Source organism: Eucyclogobius newberryi, unplaced genomic scaffold (genome assembly GCF_026437365.1).
Source record: "Eucyclogobius newberryi isolate DKJ021-1_F unplaced genomic scaffold, fEucNew1.0.hap1 SCAF_16, whole genome shotgun sequence".
Classification (NCBI taxonomy): Eukaryota; Metazoa; Chordata; class Actinopteri; order Gobiiformes; family Gobiidae; genus Eucyclogobius; species Eucyclogobius newberryi.
Window position 1 is genome coordinate 14,746,747 of NW_027315790.1, and position 26,511 is coordinate 14,773,257.

The 26,511-nt window shown below is 40.5% G+C and overlaps 3 protein-coding genes across 5 annotated transcripts in view; all 3 read right to left on the reverse strand.

Annotated features, from left to right (window-relative positions):
* Positions 1-381, reverse strand: part of adcy2b (adenylate cyclase 2b (brain)) — a 49,383-nt gene extending 49,002 nt beyond the window's left edge. The window contains exon 1 of the mRNA XM_072447704.1: positions 37-381. Within this exon, the coding sequence (XP_072303805.1) occupies positions 37-321 (285 nt within the window). The 5' untranslated portion in view covers positions 322-381. The remainder of the gene's footprint in view (positions 1-36) is intronic.
* Positions 382-8,489: 8,108 nt separating this feature from the next.
* Positions 8,490-18,196, reverse strand: tent4a (terminal nucleotidyltransferase 4A). Of its 2 annotated transcripts, none has more exons than XM_072447689.1 (13): positions 17,306-18,196; positions 15,685-15,808; positions 15,220-15,266; positions 15,015-15,135; positions 13,688-13,795; positions 12,674-12,802; positions 12,387-12,600; positions 12,181-12,307; positions 12,012-12,106; positions 11,760-11,917; positions 11,526-11,684; positions 11,387-11,440; positions 8,490-11,089 (listed from the first exon to the last, which is right to left on the reverse strand). In XM_072447689.1, the coding sequence occupies exons 1-13, from the start codon at positions 18,163-18,165 to the stop codon at positions 10,931-10,933; spliced, it is 2,355 nt and encodes a 784-aa protein (XP_072303790.1). In that variant the 5' UTR covers positions 18,166-18,196; the 3' UTR covers positions 8,490-10,930. The 2 variants fall into 2 exon arrangements, with proteins under 2 accessions (XP_072303790.1, XP_072303789.1); XM_072447688.1 differs by having other exon boundaries at positions 11,267-11,440.
* A 2,856-nt stretch (positions 18,197-21,052) lies between these two features.
* On the reverse strand, positions 21,053-25,286 carry srd5a1 (steroid-5-alpha-reductase, alpha polypeptide 1 (3-oxo-5 alpha-steroid delta 4-dehydrogenase alpha 1)). Of its 2 annotated transcripts, none has more exons than XM_072447690.1 (6): positions 24,862-25,286; positions 24,624-24,790; positions 23,009-23,110; positions 22,645-22,795; positions 21,534-21,611; positions 21,053-21,295 (listed from the first exon to the last, which is right to left on the reverse strand). In XM_072447690.1, exons 1-5 carry the CDS (start codon positions 25,170-25,172, stop codon positions 21,545-21,547), a joined length of 798 nt encoding a protein of 265 aa, XP_072303791.1. In that variant the 5' UTR covers positions 25,173-25,286; the 3' UTR covers positions 21,053-21,295; positions 21,534-21,544. The 2 variants fall into 2 exon arrangements, with proteins under 2 accessions (XP_072303791.1, XP_072303792.1); XM_072447691.1 differs by having other exon boundaries at positions 21,053-21,330.
* Positions 25,287-26,511: the final 1,225 nt, after the last annotated feature.

Consider the following 26,511-nt stretch of genomic DNA (forward strand, 5'->3'; position numbering starts at 1 on the left):
CGTCACTTTGTTCAAAGACTTACGACATTCACTCACCAGCCCAGACGCGAAGAAGACCGCCAGCAGCGCGACGCAGGTTCCCATGACGATCAGCAGCAGGAACACGATGAGCGGATGCTGCTGGCTCATCTTGTAGTAGGACTCGTACAGCCAGTCCTGGGGCTTCTCCGGCTCCAGGCACGCGTCCCCGTCCTGGAAGCCCGGCGGGCACCCGTCGGCCAGGCTCTCGGTCCCCTCTGCGCCCTCTCCTCCTCCGCCTCCTCCTCCATCGCCCTTCTCCAGCAGGTACCGTCCGCGCGTCCACAGAGCCTCCTGCCACATGCGGACCTGCCAGCGTGCTCACTCGCGAAACACGGTCACTTACAATGAAAGATGCCCCTCTTTTCAACACCCCCGCCCCTGTTTGAACAAAAAAATAAAAATAAAAAATAAAAAGTTTCTTAGCCGCTCACGGATGAATGGGCTGCTGACTGAAAGAAGCGGGCCAACTTTTCACGCACATGGTCTCGGATGGGTTTGCCTCGCATCCTCCTCCAGCCGCTCCTTCTGGTCCTAAGCCACTTGTCCCGTTCTTCTCCCCTTTTCCCTCGCGTGAGAGGTGCGTGTGATGCGTGGTCTCTGTGAGCTCAGGGCTCCGTGCGGTGGCGGCGGCGGCATTGAGGAGGCATGTTTGCGCGCTGAGGAGCAGATCAGGACTGAGAGAGAGAGAGAGAGAGAGAGAGAGAGAGAGAGAGAGAGAGAGAGGAAGAGAAGGAAAGAGAGTTGAGGGAGGAACGGGGAGCGTGAGGGGGAGAGGGTGAGGAGCAGGGTGTGAGCAAGAGCTTGTGCTTTGTGCTGTTGGGGAATGGAAATAATTCCAGAGAAGTATATCCAGGATATTCCAGTGTTGCACAGCTTCAAGTACAGGCTAAATTCACAATGCAAACAGTGTCTTATTTTTGACAACACTTACTTATGTTTGAAGCATTACAATTCAATTCAATTCAATTAAAAAGAAGGGTACGGGTTTGGTGCACAAAATAGTAACTACATTGATCATCATGTTTTCATCTTTTTGTGTATGCTTTATTACATTTGCATTCAAAATTGGCCAACTGTTGATTAGCATTACTGATTGATTGTTTGAAGCATTACAATTAAATTAAATTAAATTCAATTAAATTAAATTAAAAAGAAGGGTACGGGTTTGGTGCACAAAACAGTAACTACATTGATCATCAAAGTTTTCATCTTTTTCTGTATGCTTTATTACACTTGCATTCAAAATTGGCCAATTGTTGATTAGTCTAAACATGCCCAACATTGTGTAATTATGCTACAATTCCAAAAGCACCAGTAGAACAAAAAGGATGTTCCTCAGTCTGTGTGAGTTGCGAAAAAAGGGTGTGAAAGTGAGTGCAACCTTCAGTAAAAGGAACTAATTTGTACATTTACATAATAGGAGAAAGTGGCAACAGAGGAAGTCCAACCAAGCAGAGGATTTCTGCGGGTGTAGCTCTGCGTGAGTGTCTAATAAGCTTTGAGGGGAGTGAGAGCGGGTGTAACGGCGGTGTTACATTTAGGAAAAACACCAGAGCGTGCAGATAAAAGCGAAGTAATCCCACCCTGAACCCAGCGAGGAGATGAAAAGAAGACAAACAGCACAGAAGGGAAGGATGGGGAGTAGAGAGAGGGTGAGAGCTCAGGAGGCACCAGAGAGTGAGTGGGAGAAAAAGAGGATCCGGGTTCAAACGCAGTGAAGGAGCGAGGATAATGAGTGAAAGTTTGAGAGTGACAGCACATCAGCAGCAGCAGAAGAAGACTATATATGAGACAAATAGGCCACGGATGAAAAACAAGAGCACAGTTTTCCTCTGTTGCTCTGCTGCTCCAAGCCCTCATCTTCTCAGTGAGTCTCCCCCCCCCCATGCGGGCTTGAGCCTCACCCCCATGCGTCTCCTCACTCCATCCAGGCTTCAAGTGATGCTCTGCAGAGTGTGAAAATGGCAGTGTTGGTCCAACGTGTCAAATCCACATGGTCATTAGAATGCAAGGCAGACAGGAAGAGGACTGGGACACTGTAAGCACAAGTAAAAGACCATCAGAAGTGTAGGGGTTTTTATTCAAACATGGGCTGTGTCCCCAGTAGGAATGTCAAGATTATTAGGTCAATCGATAATCGTAATTATTTAAGTCGCAGTAAATTCTCAAAAATATATAATTGAGATATTATAATCAACAACAATTTTTTCCAATTCATTTTCCATCCATTTTCTACCGCTTGTTCCCTTTCGGGGTCGCGGGTGACTGGAGCCTATCCCAGTGGCTTCGGGCCTTAGGCGGGGTACACCCTGGACAGTGGCCAACTCGTCGCAGGGCCAACACCCTTAATTTATTTTTTTGTATTTTTTTTAGCATATACAAAAGTCACAATTTTCAAACTAAATTAAGTTGGTTTTATTTATTTTTTTATGTATGGGTCGATTTTTAGAAGTTATAAGACCATTCTGCTCAGCCTTTTCTCCAAAAAGTTATCCTAAATCTAAAGTGCTTTTTAAAAATCCTGGTTTTCATGTCAAATTCAGCAATCACAAAGTTTGATTTCATAAAGTAGGTCACATTGGGGAGCGGCAACGTGTGAAGAAAACAAGAAGGAAAGAAAATGTAGGATTTTATGGCTGTTTTGGTCGTTAATAATCAAAAATAAAACAAAAAAAAAAACTAAAATTTGACATCCCTCATCCTCAGATACGATGTTGTTCAAATCAAATGAAGCTTTTGCTGATAACAAAATATGAAAGTTGATTTATTACAGAAAAGTTATTGGTGTCTTCATTTGGTGATAATCCAATCGGAAATGTATGTAGAATGAAAAAGCGAAACACAAAACACTGCTGGTATGAGGTTTTTGCCAGCTAACAGGGCAGTCGACACAGATATTGAAGCAGTTTAGACCATCCCGGTTCTGTCATAACTCGGGATGTCACAATATCAAATTTTAGTGTTATGATTATTGTGAGAAGAAACAATTCACGATTTTACGATTCACTGATTGGTACTGTGACCCAACAATATTAAAGCTATCATTCACTAGTCTAGCTTTATCAAATCAAACTTTCTGATTAAAAAAGTAATGTTATTGCCACATAAACAGCCATATAAACGTGTAGTTTTACTTTTTTGGAGAATAAAATTAACTGAAATAACTGATTGTTGCTGCCGACCAGTCTGAAGAATCATGAATATAAATTAACTGTATCGTCTTGACATCCCTACTTTAAACAGGGGGGAAAAAATGTATGAAAATGTATTTAATCCTGATAATCTGGGCATAGCATTTGTTTACATGAGCAACTAGAGCTAATAAGGCGACAGGTGGCAAACTGAACTGGAACTGTCTGGATCCTTGCAGTCAACCTAAAGTCAAACCTGCTGCAATCATGACTCAGACTCTGCAGCTCAGTGAGGGATTTCCGGAGATCCTGAGGTGATCCTGAGACATGGCCTGTCCACATGAGGAGGAGATGTTTGAATGTGTTCTCTGTATCTCTAAACTAGGGCTGGGACAATATATTGTCTTCTTATATCGTAACGCATTGGAAACATCAGAATTCTTTTCAGATATCTGTATGTAAAAGCTGCTGTGCTTCACTGCTTTCACAGTTATAGTGACATCAGTTCTGCAGGACAGGACCAAACCACAAAAACGACTTGATCTGCCAAACACCATGACATAAACAAACATTGTAAACATCTTTCATGTGGTTTTATGTTACATGGACATATGGGTTTGTGACCTATTTTCAGCATTATTAATAGCATGTTTAGTGCTGGAACAGGAGAGAAAGCACCCCAGCTATTTATGTGCATTTGCTCTTTGAAAAATGCTATACAGATTTACAACTAGTTTCTAACATTTCAGAATAATTGGTGTACTGTTCAAATCAACTTTTTCACAATTTATTTACAATACTTCAAATATTTGAATAAAAATATTGAAATTCCTATACCGCATTGGGCCTTGTGTCTTGTGATCATATTGTATCAAGACAAAAGCACATTGCACCAGCTCAACAGGAAACCCACATTCAGTAGTGATTGTACTAACCAATTAGATCCTAGGCCACACACCCTACCTTTAATGTTCAAATAATTATCATATCCTAGTGACACAGTATCACATTTGCAGTTCTCAAAGGAAGGTAGTAGGAAGCAGGAAGCAGGAAGGTAATAATTAGCTTCTAAAAAGTGAGATACGAACACTAGGAGAAGATCTGATTTATAACATGTGTGAACTAAGTGATAATGAGGCTTGAATAAACCTGCACAGGAACGAATCGCTCCTTATTGGTGAAGTTAAGAAGAACATGCTCTTCTCAAAACCCCCAATTTACTCATAACTCCTTTTGGTTAGTACCGGCAAATGCTAAATGATGTATATAAGGACCATCTTCAAAAGGAAGAAGCAAAAACAGGAAGCTCAATCAGGATGGAGAAGGTTGGTGAGAAAGAAATCATCACCCAGCAAATAATGATGATGAGGAGTGGGATAATCACAGGTCTCAACCTACAGCAGCTCTTCTGCCGCCACATGCGCCACAAACATACAGATATAAAGGATGCCATTCTCCACTAAGTATGGCGTGTGAGAATTAAATATTACAAATAATTGTTATCAATGATGACGATGAGGATGATGATAATAACCAGGTATAAATATATAAATACAATTAAGAAAATAAAATAAATAATCATGAATTTATTACTTGTATAAATATTTGTGGGTGGAACGTATTGAGTTTGGACCAATAGATCCATGGTTTGGACAAAGCCTGAGACTTTTCATCAATGCATCTGAACAGAGCCTGTGAGAAAAGGTCAAAACTAAAACAGATTACACTTAACAGACCATAGTTCGGGGAAAAAAACCTTTAATAATAATAAAAAGTTATTTGATTCTCATTTTTCTTGTAAAATGACAGCTTACCCGAACCGTTGTCACGTTTGTACAATAGTTAAGCCACTGCTGCGCCATCTAGTGGGGACAATGATCACCGTAACATAACGGTACTGTCCCAAATGAGAATCTTTGGCTATCCGTCCCAGGGAAGGACCAATTTTGCAAAGCACAGTTCAAGAATCAAGTAAAATAACCATAAAAGACTTCAATCCATTAATTAAAAAAAACAAAAATAAAAACAGACAAATCCAACCCAACTGTGCAATTAGAGCAGAAATATAAGGCTACAACACTATCATACAATACGTGGAAACGACCATGGTTATGTACAGTGTCGTGATGCATTGAAAAGCAGGTAAAGTAAAGGTGATTCAGATGATGTTACAGTATAGCATATGATTAAAACAGGTGGACAGGGAGTTTAAAAAAATCCAACGTTTGCTGCGTGTCCCCAGTCTCATCCCCAATTTCACACTGCACTGTCCCATCCAATACAGTCATTGTACAGTCTGACAGCAGCAAGGATACACTATGAGTCCACTGTAAGTAAGCACACAGCTCAGTATGGTAAAACAATGTATGTTTCCAACTTGTTATAATTCTTATTAAGATTGCTCTTAATTTTACCCTCATATTTATAGCATAGCATGGATCCCAAAGACATTTTACACCAACACATTCACCAGGTGCCTCATGGATGCAACAGGCCAAATCCAAGCATTTATTTTGGTCTCAGAAATAGCACTGAAACATTACAGATTATAGGTGTACCAGAGTGCCAGAAGTAACCAGATTCACACATCTTTGTATAGTGCAACTGTGTCATAGGTGTATACAGCCTATTTGTGTCTTGATTAATGATCTGACCTGATTACCAGCACATCAGAGGAATATCGATGGAACCTGGAATCACTGAGCAGGTTAGAGTTGAGCAGGAGTAGCCAGATTTTGTACTCACATGAGAAATTGCTTAGCTCCCAACTTCATAGCACAGCGTCTGCCTCATTTCTCACTCTAAGGAAGTCTTTTTTGTTGAATAGTTCTACCTAAAAATGTATCTGTGCCAGCTGACCACCTGATGCCCACAACTGTAGAACACACTGCAGGAGCTTGGACAGTGACAGAATGAGAGCACGGTGAGGAAACACAGCCTAAACTCATGAGCAACCACAGGTACAGGAAGAAGCAGATGGAGGGAGAACACCAATAGGTTATGAAATCATCAGATATTTGCTATGATTGATATATATGTGCCCAAATAGTATAATAATAAGAGTGGACCCCCAGCAGAAATGCGACTAAAGTGCACCTTTAGGAACTCCGATGGTCCAAATTGCCATGACCGTCATCACTGTGGGAGAGACTTGGGCGACTTGAGGTCAGAACTGCCTCCAAACATAATTATCTATAACACATGTTTCATCAGAGGTGCCAATTCAAAATGATTGAATACATGTTTTGGGTGAATATATGAAGCAGAAAAATTCCAAGGGTTGAATATTGGAAATATTTCCCCTTTTTGCTTAATTTTGAAACTATATTAAATTATATAAGCTCTTGCAAACCCACTTGGTTCCCAGCAATTTGAGGAAAAATAAATAAAAAAAAACATTGATTTATTCAACAACAATTTTACTATCCAGAGCAAGCAACTAGAAGAATGGTTGTCCACAGCACGGTGAGGTGACCGAAACGCTGTAAGTAGTGATGAAGTGCAGAGACTAGAGATAATGCAAGACCCGCAGGGCTTAGGTTTGCTGACTACACTCATTTGCAACAGAGAAATAAAGAATGGACAAAATGTAAAAGTGAACAGAATATTAATTGCATTATTAGGGAGGACCTAATGGCCTCTTTCAACAAAGCTTTGTGTTGATTTAAAAAAGTGTTGAAATAATGCAACACTATTTGTAATGCAATACTATAATATAAAGTTGCAGTTAAAGACCACTGGTTCAAACTTATACCTCTTACACTGTTGTCTCCCACTCACAATCCAAGGGTTTCAGAAGAATGAAAAAATAAGGCCGTTGCCATAGCGATTAACTATTCAACACTAGAACTCACAGCGTCATTTTGACTGCTCCAAGATTTTAAAATGTAAGTACTTCATTCACTTAGATTTAGGTGTTACTGAGTTTTGAACTTTTCCTGTATATGGATTTATATATTTATTTATAAGAAATACATTATTATTATTTTTTTTTTTTTGGTCAGGAAAGTGCATGTTAATGAACATACATGATACACACCAGGTTGCAGCCATGGGCTTATTTTCAGCCATTGTCCTGCAGTCACTCAGACACACGCTCTCACATACTTTGACACTGGCGGAGGCAAGGTAGGTAACGTGTCTTGCCCATGGACACAACCACAATGTGCACTACTGCCCCACTGTGGAACCTGATAGTACAGCAGTCTCTCATCCACATACAAACCAGGCCCAATCCCTGCTCAGCTTCTGAGATAAGGCATTGACAAGTTACTATGGCCACGTATTAGTGGAATTTGAGAAATTCTACCTTTAACTCCCAGAACATCATAACTCCCTCATTTTGACTGCTCTATTCATTTCGATGTCCTTTTTAAATGTAACCATATTCCGTTGCCAAGCAACCAACATTCTATGACAGTTACTCCCCTCAGAATGCCATTGGTCTGAATTGGAGCAGTCAACATAACTGCTCTGGGAGTAACAGATTCAGAATTCTGGGAATTCTAACATCTTTTTAATAGTAAAAGTCCTCAGTTACATATAATATAACAGGAAGCTGAAACCAATGAATAGGGAACCTGTCACAAAAATCTGCCAAAAGCTAATTGGAATGTCACATCAAAAAAAATGTAAGAATTGTGCAACATATGGTCCCAATGAGAGTGAAATAACTTGGCCCACACCATAAAAAGAAAGAAATAGTGCTTCGGGGCCATTGAAAACAGCAACTTATGTGTTACACCACCTGGTCAATTCTTTCTAATGAGTAGTCTAGTCTCGTCTCATCTGTCCTGTCCAGCCAAGTGTGGAAGCAGCTGATGTCTGACTTCTGGGAGACTTGTTCATCCATCTGTGCATGAAGCATTTGCACTCAGTTAATTCAGCCCTGGACGAGACAGGCCTGGGTCAGCAGACTCCAACTAGTCCATCAGTCCCAACTTTGACGTCTACTACAGTAAAAGGGCTATTATAGTGTTACAGTGTAGGCCTGCCTGTGAATCGATATATACGATTTGCATGTCAAGTCAAAAATGGATGTTGTCAATACAGTAACTCAGAATAAGACTTTGAAACATCCATATATACTGTATATAATATAATCAAATGTTCTGAATTATTGAAGCTCATTGTAATGTTCATACAAACCTTTTTAGTGCAATGTGCAGCCAGTACTTTAGTTTATGAGCTGTACTTTGAGAACATAAGTGCCTTACTGCCATCTAGTGTCTGAAGAATCCAAACACTTCAATCAGTTCCATTCTTACGTTTACATATTTATAAAAGTATAACCCTCAGTGAAATATATTAATGTTAATATATTATCACACATCACCCTTTGCCTTTTAAAATGTTTATTAAAAAATAAAATAGAAAAAAATATATTTACATAAAAATGTCCAAAAACAAATTGCTGGCTAGTGGGTCCCTCACTTTGAGGGCCACAGCTCACATGACTTAGCCAGGTCACATCACAGTGGGGCTGCCTCAGCTCTTCAGCAGCCGCCAGTTTAAAATCCACCATTGTGTCCAATGGGGACATTGTACATTGCATCTACATGTTCATGTGTACACTAGAAGTCTCAGTGGTCTGAGCTAGTCTCTGTTGCCCTGGTTTCTTCTCACTCACACCAGACCCGAGAAGTGAAGGCAATTTGGCAAAAGCACAACCAGAACCTTTGTTTTTGCACTTCCATCAGCGTCGTCGAGAGAAAACTCAACAGGAAGAAGCGTGAACCATGTTGACTGCTGAAATGCACAAAGCTTAGTTTAATCCATACCAACTTCTGAGGACACAAGTGAGTCTTTGTTGTGAGGATGCAGACAACTCCAACAGTCAACAACTTTACATCACCAACATTATTGCCACTTATAAAAGTGGCAAAGGATTTCAATCAATTGTATATATCTGACTATTTGCCATATTGAGGGGGGGAAATGCATGAGAAATGTATTGCTCTTCTCAGATTATAGAATTGGCCAATCTTAAGCATTGAAAAACTAATAAAGACTTATGTAATTTATTCATACTGTGCTTCTCCTTGGAAAATTGATACAAGATACAGTTCTTGACTAATCAGTGTTGCCATGGTTTTACCGGAAACAAAACACCAATAGTGTACTAGTGCAAAACACATTGTAAAAAGTAAGGGAAGTTGGGTTACAAAGGCTTGAGTTCACCTACAGAGTGCAAGGCGCATTCTGGGTGGACTGATCGACTATTGTGTCGGATTAAAAACTAGTGGTGGCCAAAGTCACAATTCTCACAAATATTTCAGTATGTTACGCACAATACAGACTCATATCCAACCACAAAGGGAACAGCCCCGCTTCCTTACATCCGACAGGGAAGTTAAAAAAAAAAGAACATTTTATGGCCTTCATACAAGATGAGGAGCGCAGGTCGGAGGTCAAAATGTTGGCTTTTCAGAGTCTGATACGCTGTAACAATACTCTATTCCAACAGGCAGAGTTTTTCAGTGGGAAACAAACAAAACCACAAACAACAGACTAGACAAGAGAAGAGACACAATAGTTAATCCACTTGCATAGTAATAACACCGGTGGGTGTAGTGTTCTCAAAGTAGTGTCTAGTTCGGACAGTCTTTTCTGCAAGAGTGAGCAAGTAGTGAGACACGCACCACTGAAAACAACATACACACATCCCAAGTAAACACAAAGAAAGGCATTGCAAACAATTAGCGGAAGTACCTGGCAATCAATTGTACAAGATTCCTGAATGGAATCATAATAGAATTCCCTTTCTCAAAAAAGAACCCGCTCCCTTCCTTCAATGCACAATTCCACCTCTTTCCACTCCTGCTAAACCTATGGACTGTAAATCAAGTCAGTGCCTACATGACCAAACTGGCAAGATATAGTTCAGTCTTCAAAGAATGTACCAAAATTTGCCTCACAGAGAACAAACGTCTCCTTTTGAAGTTTAGCATAACTGGTCCTGTGACAGAAAAATATAAGAAACCGCTCTGAGCTCACACGGGGACTGAGCCTCACTTTTCAATGGCAAAACAAACATGTCAGCATGTCCCAGAGCACCATGTTGATCCCTCTCATCTTTCAGTATAATGTGGATACATCAAATTTAGAAGAATCATGACTTGAACTGTGAGAGCGCAGCAGTCGTACTAAAAGAACCAGGAGCAGAAAGAGGCGGAAAAGAGGAGTAAGGCCTTTCTGAATGCAGGTCCATCTCAGACTCAGAGACACAGTAACACACATTCAATTACAATAAAAATAGAAGTGATAAACTCACTCAAGATGCTGCCTGGAGAAAGGTATGTAAACAAATAAAAACCCTAAAAAAAATAAAATAATATAAAAATGCCTTATGTATATGCACAAATTTAAATAAGCATTTCCTTTAGTTTCAAAAAGATAACATTATTGCACCAAATGAAACCTTTGGTCTCAAGTGTTATTTTTTCAAGTGAAAAGGTAACACTACCACAAGCAGCTTGGCTGCAATAGGCTTGACAAGGTCAAAATGACTTGGCAATAAAAACCAAGTTTAGGAAAGTAACAAAATGACCTGAATGAAAAATACTGCAAGTAAATGTGAAAGTACAGCTGGATATGACAAAGAAACAGAATAAGTGGAAATATGAAGGTTGAGCTTCCAGGAAGAAAACGCAGCACGCAGTGCTGCAGGTCAGTGGTCCTCTGTTTGAGGATCCGGCTGTCTTCAAGACAATCTTAAGCGCTGATGCTTGCACCAAAGAGGCAATGGAGGAAACAAATGAGAGCAACACGAGCTGCTCCTATCTGCTGAGGCTGACGGGCAGACTGTCCCGCTTTCTACGTCTCCAAGTGTTGCGGTGATACTGTGTATGCGTGTGCACATGTCCGCGGTTAGCCAAGACAGGATTGTTGACCTGCGGTGGGTTATGGAAGCCCTTCATGTTGAACTTGGCTCCGTTCTAGAAAGGTGTGAAGAAAAGACAAACATAAATACTGTATGTGAATGACCCGCTTTCTACATGGGGAATTATCAACAGTAAAGAGACGCACCAAACTGAATAAAGACTGTGTGAAAAGATGAAAAGCAATGTAAAAGACTGGGATTACAATGGTCATGTGTGTGGGTGGCATCCTACCTTGTGTACGTGGCTGGAGGGGGAGCTGGGCAGAGGCTGGGGGCTGGAAGGGGCAGGGACATGAGCATGGGCTGGGGAGGGCATGTGGAAGAAGTGAGGGAGCCTGGTGTCTATACACACCTGTCTGCCAGGCATGGAGTGCATTGCTAGACCACCGGCCAGAGAGACGTGAGCCTAAAGGAACACAACGGAAGCAAAAATTTGCATATCTTTACATTCGTACCATTCCACGATTTAAAACTTTACAATGACTAAATACCTGTGAAACTGGAGGTATGAGGAGAGGGTGTGCACCGAGGTTGTGTTTAGCGGCTCTTATGCTGAAACCTGGTGGTAAAGCCAGTCCCAAATGTGTGAAGGATGGGTAAGGGGGAAGAGGAGGCGGAGCGATGGGACACGGTGCAGTGGAGTCGGAGTCCTGTAGAAAATATTGAAGAAGACTTTACTAAGCAACAATCTGACATGTGTAAAATACAAGTGTTTGCGTTCTTACGTTATCGGATCCTGATAGTGACGACACGGAGGAGGCAGAGGAGTGCGGCTGAGGACTGGGGATGGACATAGGGGAGTCTGCGCTGGGGGGAGACACGGAGTCCCTCTGCTGTTCCTCTGAGCTCACACAACTGGACTCGTGCTCTGAAACGGGAGGTGCTAATGTAGGACAGAAAGCGCCAAAATTACAGTCTGGATGAGACACAACTTGGAAGCATTCTGATCATTGTGGGTTTATTGAACAGATTTGTACCTGTTCGTGACAGATCGCGACCGCCCCACTTCTTGATAATCCATTCTCTGTAGTCAATCACTTCCTGAGTCAGTCGGATTATTCTGCCTAAGGTGCTGCAAAAACATACATTAGATGTTAAAATATCTCATGCAAGAGTGAACTACTGTAGAGTGTAATAAAGTCTGACCTTTCAGAGTCTTTGTTGGGATATGATCGTGCGAGTGGGGACACAGCGTGACTCAGGACAGTGTATGCATAGTCAAACACTTGTTTGACATGCATGGCACCATAAGAACCCCTGCCTACATCGTTACCTACATAAAAAACCCAATACATCCATGAATTGGTGCCCAGAGAGTTATCTGAAAGGAATAATAGTATGTTGTGTCTTACCCAGGAGCAGGGGATCTTCAATACACAACATAGATGGCCTGGATCCATTTGTCATAGACTTCATGATCTCTTCTTTGGCAATGTATGCTCCTCCATTTTTTATGCGGATCCCTGTTTTCAAGTAGTTAAAATGACGGCCATACAACTCAAAGAACTCAATCAGTAAGACACCCAAGTTTTCATTTGGATTCCTTGCATCAATACGTGGATGAAGCTAAAAGAGAGAGGACAGGTTAAAACATGTTATCAGAAGATTTTTCCGTGCAATGCAGCTTTGTCTTGTGCACCTGTAGGAAACTGATGACCATGAGGATAAGGCTATAGGAGCTGATTCCTCCAGTGAACACTTCATTTAGGTCTCTCTGCAGTAGAAACTGCTTGAGCACAAAGATGAGGTAAGGCAGAACAGGATACTTCTGGTGTTAGAAAAAAGCAGAAGAAAAGAAAGTTATGGAGGTTTTATCAATTCAATTAAAAGTAATTCATATTTACATGCCTAAGGCCACACGCACAATGGATGGCCAACTACAATATAAAAGCTGGCAACATGGCCACAGTATGTGAAGGTGCTAAAACAGTTTCCAAAGGCCTCAGACGTGATAACGCTTATGCCTTGTGAGAATGAGAACCACGAATATGTTCATTTGCCAACAGAAAAGGCAGCCTTACCTTTTGGCTGTATGAGTGTTCATATCTGTGCCAAATGAGCAGCAGGGCGTGTTCGACCTTTCAAATATGCTCTAAAGTGAGAACACGACTCGGCGCGGTTCAGCTCTCAGTGGCTACATGGGAGTCTGGTACAGTGACCTCACACTGACATGACTACACTGGAGTGTGCTGCTTCACTCGTGCTTTAACAACATTGTTTAACACTGCACCGATGCAGAGCAACCTTGTCGACAACAGGCTTACAAGCTCCAACATGTTCTACTAGAGAATATGAAGAAACAACAAGGCACAGAGGCTGAGAGCTGGCTGAGCATCCACACAGAGTATTCTTCTGTTTTAGCTCCAGCAAAGTCCAAGTCAGATTGACAGCAAGGTCTTTCAGGCCACTCTTTTGGAAAAACTGTTGAGCCATAACGACAATATAAGTGCCGCTCTTTGAACTGCATTCATGAGGGGAATTTCCAATGTCTAAATTTAGACAGTAGCTTAAAATCGTAATTATACGTCACTTACTTGTGGTTGCTCTTACATAGAAATGCTAGCACAACCTTCTTCAACCCACTTTCTAGTGATTTTTATCATTTGAGTTGGCACATAGAATATTTGCAAGATAAACAACAGACATGCCTTACCTTAACATAATCCTTAATAAAGCTGGCTGCTTTGACTCCAGTCTCCACGTTAAAACTGATGTCCACTTTCACCTCCGTTTCCTGGTCTGTCAATTTAATGATTGGCACCTGGGTGAATTATAGGGTAGATTAGTATCCGTGCTAAAAGTCTTTGGAGTGAAAATAGCATCTATCAAACTGACAGCAAGAGTGAAGAGGATAAATCATAAAAGTCATTACTACAGGACTAGTTTCACTGTGGTTGGCACTAAAACGGTAGTTTGTGATAAATGGACCACATATATATGGAGGGAGTGCTTTTCACTTTAATGCCACTCTACTCCTACACATGCTGTTGCCATGCTCAGTGAGGGAGGGATTCAGCCAATCAAAGTGTGACCTCTGAAATGGAGACAACTATCACTTTGTCAGCAATAGCAATGATTGAAAAATGTGACAAAATGAGAGGATGACTTGCTCAAATAGCCCTCTGAAGAATAATTATTTATTTTATTCCCTAAAGTTGATATACCGGTAATAATATTTATCAAGATTTTAAAGCAAATCTTGGCTAGTTGACAGAAAACCCACTAAAGATGGCAGAATGTGCTCAACATAATGCGACCAGATGGCGAACAAGACTTAAGATTGTGGCTAAAACAAACATTAGCCTTTCCTCAATATATTAAAGCGATCGTCTCCATTTGCTCAAATGTATTGTTCCTGGTTTTAATTAATCCTAGTTACAAATGTAAGCAAGAACTATGAGACATATTATACCTCATTAACTACTATAGGAAGACAGATGGGAGCATCAACTGGAACATAACAGAAGAGACTGCTGCATTTGATAGGCATCTGGTCTTGTATTTTACAGCGTCGCACTTAAAGGGCCTTTACCCGATTTAATTTAATTCTAGTCAGGGTTAAAAAAAAAAGTAGTAGTCTGTGATATATAATCTATACATTTTGTTCAGCATTGTACTGGATATAAACTAATAGAGAGGCTACGGACAGGGTCACCTCATTTTGTCCAATCAGACGCATTTTGTTCTCAAGACAATCATCTGACACAAGCCCATAGCAGAACTATATGGAATGGACTGCATAACCAAGGCAGTTGTTTCTGTGTCAAAGTGCAATATCAGCGCTGTAGAAGGGACAGAGTGGGCGGGGCTAATGCTTCCATCTTAAACATGTTAGTGACTCATATTTCAAAATCAAGTACAGGCCCTTTAAGACGAGAAACACGTCCATAGGTGACTTGCCAGGCGGTCAGTAACACACAATAACTGGATGACAGTCATTTCAATTTGAGCAGCTGAACATATTATTTAACCCAACTCACTGTAGCTTTGTCGAGCACTTTAATAGAGAATGGTTCTGCAACGTTATGTTTGCGAAGAGCTTGTTCCAAGTCTTGTAGAGGAGGCCGCTCCCATTTCCCAAACACCACCAGATCAATGTCACTAAAGTGAAAAAATATGTCATATATTATCATCTTTGGTGTAGAAGAAAATATAAGATTTTCTATTTTTGCAAGGAACTCTTACCTGGTAGGTAGGTACAATCCTGTACTAAAGCTGCCAAATATTTGAACCTGGTGAAAAGTGGAAAACAAAGTTACAAAGTGAAACCTAAAATGTTGTAAAAAGGGACAATTACAGAACGTTGAAAATAATAACTGCAGACATGATTTATATTCTTCTCAAGCTCAAACTAGAGAAAACAATTAAGTATTTCTGTGTTTCACTTTCAAACGCTGCCAACAGAGAGAGCTGCCAAACCAACTGTTCTCTCAAAAGGAAGCAAAGTAAAGTTCTCTCTTTTTCGGCCTCTGACTAGGCTAGAGCACAGAGCAAGTCTAGGATTAATAGGAGGAGAGGAAAAGAGACTACAAATCAGCAGTTCAATCCATTTATCTGGCAGTCCGGCTGAGGGAGGAAACTGGCAGTCAACAAATCTTGTATGCATATGTTTCACATGATTATATAATGACTTAAGAGTTTGCATCTTACATCTGAGGTGGGCCACAGCTCCTTGATGATCCGTTCTATTCGGTTCACCACTTCCTTCCTCATTGCTTCTTCTTCTGGCCGAGGGGACATGAAGTTGTAGAAGTCCAATATTTCCTCGTGTAGGCTGCACAGATTTTTTGTTTAAAAAAAAAAAAAAAAAAAAAAAAAAAAGACATATTAGGTTCTTTTGTAGGGAGCTGGTATTTTAACTATTACATTTTACTATTATGTATTAATTTGATAGAGACAGTGCATATAAATCAACATGTAAATATGACAGATTATGGCAAAAATGCTCATTTCCATCCGTTGTCCCTAGGCAGGTTACACAGACGTCAAATACAAAACCTTACAAAATGACAATAAAAGGCAGATAAAAGTGCTCACAGACTTGGTTATCCTTCACCCATATGTTTAAGGTTCAATTGACAGTGAGAATATTCTGTTATCAGAGGAAGACTATTCCAATAAGGAGTCCCTTTCACAGAGAGCATCATTCATTGTAAACGGCAACACTGATCTAAAAAGAGCTTCGTAAAAGAAACAGGACCAATATTAAAGTTATAATATTATTACATTTTATGATATTAAAAAGTCAAACCTGGACATTCAATTTCATAAGTAATCTATGCTGTTCTTATTTTATATTGGTATTATGTCAGTGTGAAATACCAAACGGGAGCCCCTGTCACTATTACCAGTCTATTAGCCTGAGGCAATGCAGGCTTTCACGTGCACTGGTGACCACTGCTAGCACTTCTGAGGTCTCATGCTTAAATTTCACTTTTTATGCAACAACAGTATTCAGTACAACAGCAGTGAGTGATTACAATGTAATATCACAATTACGTGGTTAAAAATTATGATGATTTCAACCATGTTGTATCTGTCATCACATGATGCATTACTTTCAGCCCTGGAGAAGCCAGCAGCAAGCCAAAACCTGCACACCATCTTGTGCAACCCATGAAAAAGGTACGTAAAACAAGCAACATCTAAAATAACTAACCATTCCTTGCAATACAAATGTGGGTGTAACTCTCCATTACAAACATCACAGATACTTTCAGTACGTGAAGTTCTGCAAAGACAAGTAGATCTACAATTCAATAGATAAAGCTGAAATTGAGCCTATTTGGGTAAAAGTGATAGTTTAAATCATTAGCAGTGATGCAGTGAACAATAGTAGTGTCCAGTAAATGTTTCAGGTCATTACTCCACTCAGTTTATGTGAAATAGTCCTGGGTGATAGGACACTGTTCACAGCTGTCTGACCAGGCCTCCTTATGCTCCATCCGATGAAACCCCTTCACAATAAAACTCCAACCTAAAACGATCTATATTTAAGTTAAAAGCCACACTATGACCAAACTATGACTATTCAAGACATAAAACTACTGTATTCTTCGGGATAATGTAAAATATGTCTTTGCAAGTTTTTTATTTTACCCTAGATTTAAATTACACAATACCCACTTCCGGTCCCCTGCTTGCGCGTCTTATGTAAAATGTATTCAACTGCTCTCAGGAACATCCCAGGGAATTGTAAATGCACTGTACGTCTATAAAATGTTGATTTAGCTTCGCCGGGCACTTATGTCACACATGATAAGGCGCTTACCCAAGGACACCGGGATTGTACTTCTTCGTCTTCCAGGGCGTCCAAGAGCTCGCATAATTGCCATTAGTGCAATTTGAAAGCAAGTAATTAATGCCATAAGTGCTGGCCTTATTGTCACCTTTCCTCCGGCCCGGGTGGTGACTGTGCGGGGGGTTTACAGGTACGGACAGAACCTGGTGGCGGCTTGCGCACATCTGCTGTAAGTTGTAGACGGCCTGCTCCTGGAGCCGCTGGTGCTGCTGGTGCTGCTGGTGCTGCTGGTGCAGATTCACGTTGTCCACGCCGTCTCTCAGGTGCAGCAGCAGACCGGCCGGGCCCACGTTACCGTTCATATTACCCGTGACGTTCCCAGCACTAGTCCTCCGTGTGCCGCCGCAGCCGCCGCCGCCGCCGCTGCTGGGAGGCGGAGGAGGGCTGTCCGGCCCACTCTCCGGAGACGAGGTGGAGACGGATCCCGGCGTCTGCTGCTGCCTTTTGTCCTGGCCCCGGTGACTCTGCTCCGCGGTCGTGTGCGCGGCGGTGTAATCCGGCGCGTTCCCGTTACACCGCGCCGTCCCCGGTGAGGCCATCGCGGCGGTGGAGCCGTGCGTGATGCTCTGATGATGGCCGCCGCTGCTCATTCCGCCCGTAGCGTTTCCATTGCCGCCGCCGCCGCTGCCGTAAATGCCCGATGCCACCGCGGACGCCACATTTTTCAAAACGTCCAACGCTGCGTAATTGACACAAATGTGGCGGTGCTGGTTGTGGAGCTTGTGAGCGGAGAGCGCGCGCAGTCCCTGAGAGGTCTCCCAGACGTGCATCCATAAAGCGTTCGCAGGTCCTTTCTGTTCGGGCTGAATCCAAGCGACCCTCGGATCCATTCAACTTCTTTCTCTAGCGAAGCCCCCCACCTTCCCCACCCCCAGATAACTGTCCAACTACACTTCAGATCCCGTTTACGGTCCTTTCGCGGGCCACGGCGCGCACCGGGGGTCACGGGGAAATGCGTCCGAAGCAAAGTGGGACCATTGGAAGCGGTCCCTGCGCCGCTAAGTGGGAAAAATGCTAGCCGAATCCTACGGGAATTCAATATGGCGTATTCTCTTCAAATCCACGCGCATGCGCCGTCGGGGCTTTCTCTAACTGATGACTGCGCCCCCCACACGCCCACTCTTCATCACGCTGCATAACTGATGAAGGCAATACTTCTATTACACACATTTCAGCACGCGTCAAAAGGAGCAGATGACAGATTCATACTTTAGTTAGAAATAAAGCGTGTGGATTAAAAGTGCAAAATGGACACGAAGCCTCACGTGAGAGTTCAAGGTGGTGCACAGGGTTTCCCCACAGGCAGAGGTCTGAACTGAACAGACAAGAACGAGAGCACATTTTGGTGTTACGATTACGATTATTGTGAGAAAAAAAACATTACGATTTAAAGATTATTCACGATTATTGAGAATGTGACCTTTCATTTTTATTTTTTTCTTGTGCTCTGATGTTACTGTTCCTCAAGTGTGTGTTGTGACCCGAAACGGACCTTTCTGAAAGACAAAATAAAGTTAAATATGACAAAAAGAGCCAGCTAAAAACGTTCTTTACATGTATGTCTTTTTTTTGGGCTGTATATTAAACAAAAAATAAATAAATCTTAATTTTGCTTCAAAAATCGTCGCAATTATTATTTCTTTGGTTCTTATGATTACATTGTGACCTGACGTTTATTGATTAACCAAATTATCTTCTACTGGATTTGCAGTTTTCTTTCAATCTACTACATATAAAATGGATCTCTTTTTAAAAGGTAGTGAAAAACAAACATATAATAATAAGATAAGATAATCCTTTATTGTCCCACATGGGGAAATTTCATTGATGCAACGCAGGTAGATACAGAGATAGATACAGAAAAGAACAAATAACTTATAGGAAGTTTGAAAAACACTCTAAGTAGATAATAATAATAAATAGGCCTAAATAATTAAATCAAATGTGTATCTGACCTATAAGGCTATTTATTAATGATATTTTATATCTTTTTTTCAGGAATAATAAGAGCTTAGTCCAAAGTACTACTTCCAGCTCATAAATGTTTGAAAAGCAAAAGCTGGTATAAGGAATAAGAAGTAGGAATGTTGGTATTTGCTTGTAAAAGATAAGGTAACAGAGATCTTGCGTAATGCCTGACCCTGACAACACACGTGACACATGTGACACTCGAGGAAGCCCCCCAGAGCAAACTATGTCAGCCTGGATACGTAGCTTTGTATGTAACGCATCCAGACTGCTGCTCACACAACATACATGCCATTTCAACTTGATAATGTAAACAGATTTTCATATGTCGTGACTTGAGTTTGAGCCAAATGTCTAAAATCCTGACTGTGCGCAAATTCCAAGCAGATTTAAATGGAGTTTATTTAATTACGCTTGTATTTGCAAAAACAACTAGAGCTAGAGGTGACACAGAGCTATAACATTCTCTCCAAAATCAAGTAAATACTTAGAGAAGGCAAGGGGAGAAATATTCCTCCTATTTCTAACAGTCTTGAATATTAGAAGACAAACAAAAAAAAATCACAGAATTGACTAAGGATGATATGGTTATCACAGATTCAAATAATGCAAGTGAGTCAATTCTGCAGTAACTTGTACTTTTATGAACAAAATTGACATCTCCTGGAGGATTCTGATTTCCCTGAACTAATTCTCTTATTCAGAAGATGGATATTTAGACGGAATAAAGGTATATGATCCTGTATTTAAAATAAGTTAATTATACTGACAATATATTACCCCACAAAATATTAAGGAAAGAAACATGATAATATATACATTTATTTGTATAATAAAAATGCACTACATTAAAACTCTATATGGTTTAATATCCCAAAGCACATTCATGATCAGGATTGGGATTTCCTTTAAAATGTCATTATATAGAGTCCAAATTGCCTGTAAAATTCTCTGAATACCAAAATGATTGCACTATTCTGTAAGAAAAATAACCTTGCCTAAATTATAATTAATCCAAATTTCAGTAACTAATACAAAATACACAAATAAAACTATTAATAAAATAAAAGAAAAACTATTGGAAAATGTTGATAGAAATGTAAAAATGTGCAGAAGTGAAGGCAGAATAAAACAACTGTAAAAAATTCAGGCCAATCCCCCTAAAAATCAGACAAATGTGATACAAAAATAAAAATATAATATAATAGGTTTTTTTCCGGTAGCAACAATGCTGAAAAAGAGGTTTGTTTTTGAGGTGGAGCCATGTGTTTTTTGCTCTCAAGAAAAACGTTCTGTTTGCAAATTAAGACTTGCTGAATAAACTTTTCAGAATGTTTAATATAATTATGGGTATTATGTTTTTTTTTTTCTTTGCAAACGAATGCGTCATTAAATTAACTCCATAGATTTAGCTCATTGTCAGTATTTATGTTTTCCTGCATCAGCCTTATACAAAAGTACAACAGAAAGATAGAGACGGTAATTCAACAGTATACAAAGAAAGCAACTTGTGTTACAGTTAGATTATAAATTATGTTTATTAACAAAATATCATATTAATTAGTACGTTAGTAAAAACATCCTTATCAACTTTTTTCCTATAATGCAGCTTCAGTTGTAAACAAACCAAGGATCAGATAGATCTAGTTATATTCATACAAAATCCCATAAATAACAGCTAGAAGTGTGTTATGAAAAATTATGTTTCCTCCTCTTCCATGGTTCATTCTTAATTTTAGTTAACATTTCAGTTTTCTTTGCGGTTGTTATTAATGTCCTTTCTAGCAGTATCATTCTAGCTTCCACACCTTCTTCACATGCTTTTTCCTATTAAATCTTACATTTCCCCAGTAGATAATAAGTGCATCCAGGGAACCTCCTGTACCTCTCATTTCAGGCATGGCTGACTTATTGAAAGGTGTGTTGGATCTCCACGTGATTTCCTTGCAGCCTCGTTACCGCCAGTCTTTGCACCACTGAGACCGGAAACCTCTGATATCATGTGGAGGGAAAAGAACAAAAACCTGCTGTAGGACAAAATGTTCCTTCTGAGAATATGGAATCATGTCACAATCACATGTAAGGCAGGTGTATATACATATACAAAATATGTACTGCCACTGGTGTCATGATAAACTGTCCAATACACATACTTTTGAAGCTGTCCAGTAAATGTATTTGATTTAAATGAAAGTCCATTTGTATATTGATTAAGTTTACATGAATTTACCTTGTGCTGTTTCAAAGCAAAAAGGGAATCAGTGCTTTTCTGTTTTTGGGGTAGTCTTCAAACTTCTCGAGGTACCATCTGAAAAAGACAGAAGCTTTTTTATGTCACAGACTGATTATTATTATTACTTTTTTACATTTATCTGCCCGGGATAGTCCCATTTAGATTTAGATTTAGCCTAAGAGTAGAGCTTATGGAGCTCGACAGTGCCCACCCACCGCTTGCTTCTCCTTCAGCACTGGAAACGTTTTTTTCTTTCATTATTAATATTTAAAACCTATGCAAACATCGTCTGTGCTGCAGATTATTGAGTTCATTCTGCCTGAAATCTCTGCACTTTCTTTAAAATCCAACCTAATACATCTGCAGGAATCAGAGAGAGCAAATAAACAAAAATAAATAAATAAATGAAGTAAAAATATGCGCTCTTTATAAATGAATTTGCTTGTAAATTGATAAGTAATAGGATTAACGAGGGAGCATAGCAGGACATACACTTTGCCTTTCAATACATACTCTATCTATAAATTAATGATATTGTATAAGATGGTTTTACAGTCAAGGGGTGGATAACTAGACACTGACATCTGCTTGTCAAAGTATGCTAATAATCATATAAAGTTGGAGGTTTTCAGACTAATAAACTGAATTTTTTAGGAGCCTTTTAAAATAAATCAATATGTTATTTAGTTGTACATTTGTGAAACTTTGACACAAAGAGAGGGGAGGCATAGCTCGATATAGGCGGAACTATCGAATTACGCGAGGGGACGCAAATGTGGACAGGGGTGCACATCTCGACAGAACACCGGCAAGTACACTCTCCATGTCTGAATGCTTGCTCTGGGCTAATGTGCTATGTGCATACGACCTATAGTTCTATTTCAAATCTGTCTCTGAAACTTTATAAACCGTAATGTTATTAAAACATTTGACCACAGTTGTAAATTTGTTTTTTGGTCTGAAACATGTTTTAGTTGTAGGTGAAACTGGAGAAAGAGTCAAACCCAGAACCTTTGTACTGAGAGGCACAAGCGCGAAACCTTACATCACCGTGTTGCACAAAATCAAGCCGCCACTATTGACTTGCGCATGTGTGTTTTATACTTACTTGTGATGGGAAAAGGCCCTGCTGGAAAGAACCACTGTGGTGAAGATGGAGAAGGATAAACTTTGTGCGGTCTGAGCAGCCAAAGCGAAGCCGGCCCACTCTGTTATTTCACCTAAGAAGTTAGCTCCAGACACATATTCAAACATTCCCCCTGTGGGCAAAAGGAAGTACAGCAAATCTTAGTACACAGTCAATGAAACAACCTTCACAAACACAGAAATAATATTATTAAGTCCAACAAATGCACGTGTTCCTGCAATATGTTCAACGCTATAAATAAAAATAAAAAAGTTCTATTTGTCTGCAACTACATTTCAAATTGCAGGTATGATATATTGAACAGGTGGCTTTTCTGAGAAGTTACCACGGGGAATCTTGTATCCAGTTTCTCCTGGTTTCCTCAGGTTCCTCAGAATATGGTCAGAATGCATGTTCACCAACCAACCAAACAGCCACAACAAAGATCCTGCAAATCATACATGAGATGTGTTCAGTTAGGCTGGTGGTTACATAGTTGAGAGCTCAAGCAAACAGCTAACCGCTATGACTCAAACTGATGCAAAGCGGTGGTTGGGCCATTGGCTGGTGTTTTATAAACTCAAACATTTGCATAGTCAAACATTAGAGTCCATTAGGGCTTTTAATTAGGGTCCAGTGGGACTTTTCAATCTCTACAGCCAATCCTGTCTCTGAAAATGATATTTTTTGGAGCAGAGATCAAACCTTGAGGAATGCTTTTGACTATATATATGTGTATTGTGTTATCCTGTTTATGAAATAAGGTATGAAAGCCATTTATATTTGTTCTAGTAAGAAAAAAACCCTACTACTCATTTGAAAACTGTGATCTATCAATATGAAGAACACACTATCTCCCAAATTTGGCACAAACACCTTGAGATAGATGGATAGATAGATCATCAGTCCAAAGTGTGTCCACAGCGGAGCTAAATTCAGAGTGACCTTTGTCCTGTTTCCAGAACGCATCCTACTTTACACAGCCCCAAGTACACCGCATAAACATTTGACTTCACTCTTATTTGTACTTTTACGCTTGTCTCCACAGAAATATTTGCTCTTTGCCTGTAATGTCCCACCTTCCACAGTGTGGCATTCATCATATCTCCATGGAGACAAGCAGGAGATGCCACCAGGCACAGATACAGGTCAGATCTTGCTTGGAGAGTTCACAGTTAAGTAATAATATTTTTCATGTGTGTGTTTTTTTTCTTTTCTGTGTAGGTGTGCAATAACAGACATAAACACACTTTAGCCAGGTAGGTTTAACGCCATACCATTACCCAGACCATCACCCCAATTCTGGAGAGATTTTCTGTCTCGCAGCAAATTATCTACGCGCACTCGGATGTATGAAGTCCTGACAACGACTCCCGCCTTGACCCAATGATTTTTTTTTTTTTCTTTCGAGTTTAAACATTTTAAACTTATAGATTGCACAGTTTAGTTTGTTTTGGGATGAGTTAGCTACACTCTTGCTAATACAGATCCATGGCATAAACTAGTTTTAACGTGACGAAATAGGGGTTAGGGTTAAGGTTAGGGGTTAGAGTTAAGGTTAGGGGTTAGGGTTAAGGTTAAGGTTAAGGTTAGGGGTTAGGGTTAAGGTTAAGGTTAGGGGTTAGGGTTAAGGTTAGGGATTAAGGTTAAGGGTTAAGGTTAGGGTTGAGGTTAGGGTTAAGGGTTAGGGTTAGGGGTTAGGGTTAAGGGTTAGGGGTTAAGGGTTAAGGTTAGGGGTTAAGGGTTAAGGTTAGGGGTTAAGGTTTAATACTATATATTTTTTCATTTATTTCAATAAGAAATTACCATGATGACGATCAATAACAATGTTAGTGTTCGCAGAGACAGGAAGTCTAGTTTCTGGGCTCCAGAATCGAGGTGACGGTCTGTGTATAACTCCATGTCCAAGACAAGCAGTGTGCATAGATATTTAACAGTACAAACAGTGTGTATGTTATTACCAAGTATGAAGCATGGCTGAGTGACCCAGTCCGCGGGGTAAGCAGCAAAGTGACTCAGGAATCGGATCTGCATGTAGCCATTATAGATGCAGAAGACAAAAGCCAGAGCAAACGAGGCGAATGGTGTCGGTTTACCACCTCTGATTAAAAATGGATAAACGAGAGACCTGCAAACACAAAGAGACGCGGTTGTTTTGTAGTTGCACGCGCGTTGACCATAATGATGTTACTGCTATACCTGTGAATGTAGTGGCAAAAATACATGACAAGGACCAGCTGATTGGGCGTCATCGATACTTTGGCCGCCGGTGTTGAAAATACAAGTAAAAGAGGCACGAGGATGGCCGGCAACTCCTGCACGAACCAGGCAAATTTCACGTTCACTGGAAATCCATATTTGCTGGAGGAATATCGTCCGTACGGCACGTTTTCTTTCAGCAAAGTTACGAAAGTGCAGACCGCCATTAAGATCATGAAGTAAGCCATGCAGGTGAGAATGTGCTGTTCTTCTTGCTCCGAGGAGAAGAGCCAGGCAATGACAGCCTCCATGACAACAGTGACAAACCACTAAAACAAAAGCAACGCGAAACTGAAAAAGCTAAAATACGATTACTTTTGTCTGCAAACAAAGAACAGAGCGAATCTCATCCTGCCGAGGTCTTATGAAACTGTGAGACACGCGCGCGCAGGAGTAAATAAAGCTAAATGTTCCTGCGTGGCTATTGCGGCGGCCATGTTGTGACTGCCGGAAGAGCAACGAGAAAGATAATCTTTATTTGATCCACGGTGGGGAAATTCTAGAGAAGCAACGCACAGTACAATATTTTTTTAAATGTTTTAATTTATTTACCATGATTTTTTTTTTTTTTTTTTATTGTGAAGCACTTTGGTCACTTTGAGTTTTCAATTAAATTAAATTTATTTTTGTAACGCCCAAAATTACAACAACAGTTGCCTCTGAGGGCGACAGTGAAAAACGTATCAAACAATGTCCATAGGGACGAGGGGCGATGTCCCAGAGTCCTCTGTCCTTAGACCCTCCTTCTCGGCCAGGAAAAAATCCAAAAACCCTCCTTGGAAAAAAAGTAGAAACCTGGAGGAGTTCCACAATGAACAATCTCTGACGGACAGATGCAAGATGGACAGTGGAGCTGGAGAACCAGCTATTCAGGAGGAGAACCAGTTCCAATGAACTGATTGCAAGTGGAATTAAATATTAAATATTGTTTGATAGCATAAGTAGTCAGAAGCAGAGGATAATGCTCAAGCTGCCATACTTCCCTCAGCATTGTTGCTCCTAGGGCAGCGGAGCTGAAACTGTAGCTTTATATTTCTGTTCCTAACTGGCCTGACCATAAGCAATTTAAAAAAGGAACGTTTTAAGCCTGGTGTAGGAGCCATATTAAGGCCTTCTACATGTTTGCACCACCAGCCACTGTGTGGCGCTGTAGCTTGTTGGGTCTTGTCTGGGTGTGGCCAGGTGTTCCTATTTAAGGCTTAATTCTCCTGGCCTCAGGGCTACAGTGTGGAGACAGTTTTTCACCGTGTTTAATATGCAGGTGCTAATAAAAGGATTCTTCACCGAACATAGAAGTATTGGGCTCTTTACCTACGCGTCTAAACACCTCACAATCCGTTAGCCTAGTAGCTGGTGGCACAGGGCCGCTGGCCACTACACCTGGTCTTAAATGAAGAGACTGTATCGGCCTCTTTAACATGGACAGGAGCTGATTCCATAACACAGGAGCTTGGTAGCTAAACGCTCTGCCTCCTACTGTGCTTTTAGAGACTCTTGGGACCACCAGAAGGCCAGCATTTTGAGAGCGAAGAGTTCTGTTTGGATGATATGTTACAATAGAATCTTTATAGTCAGTTTCTGCTCTGGAGA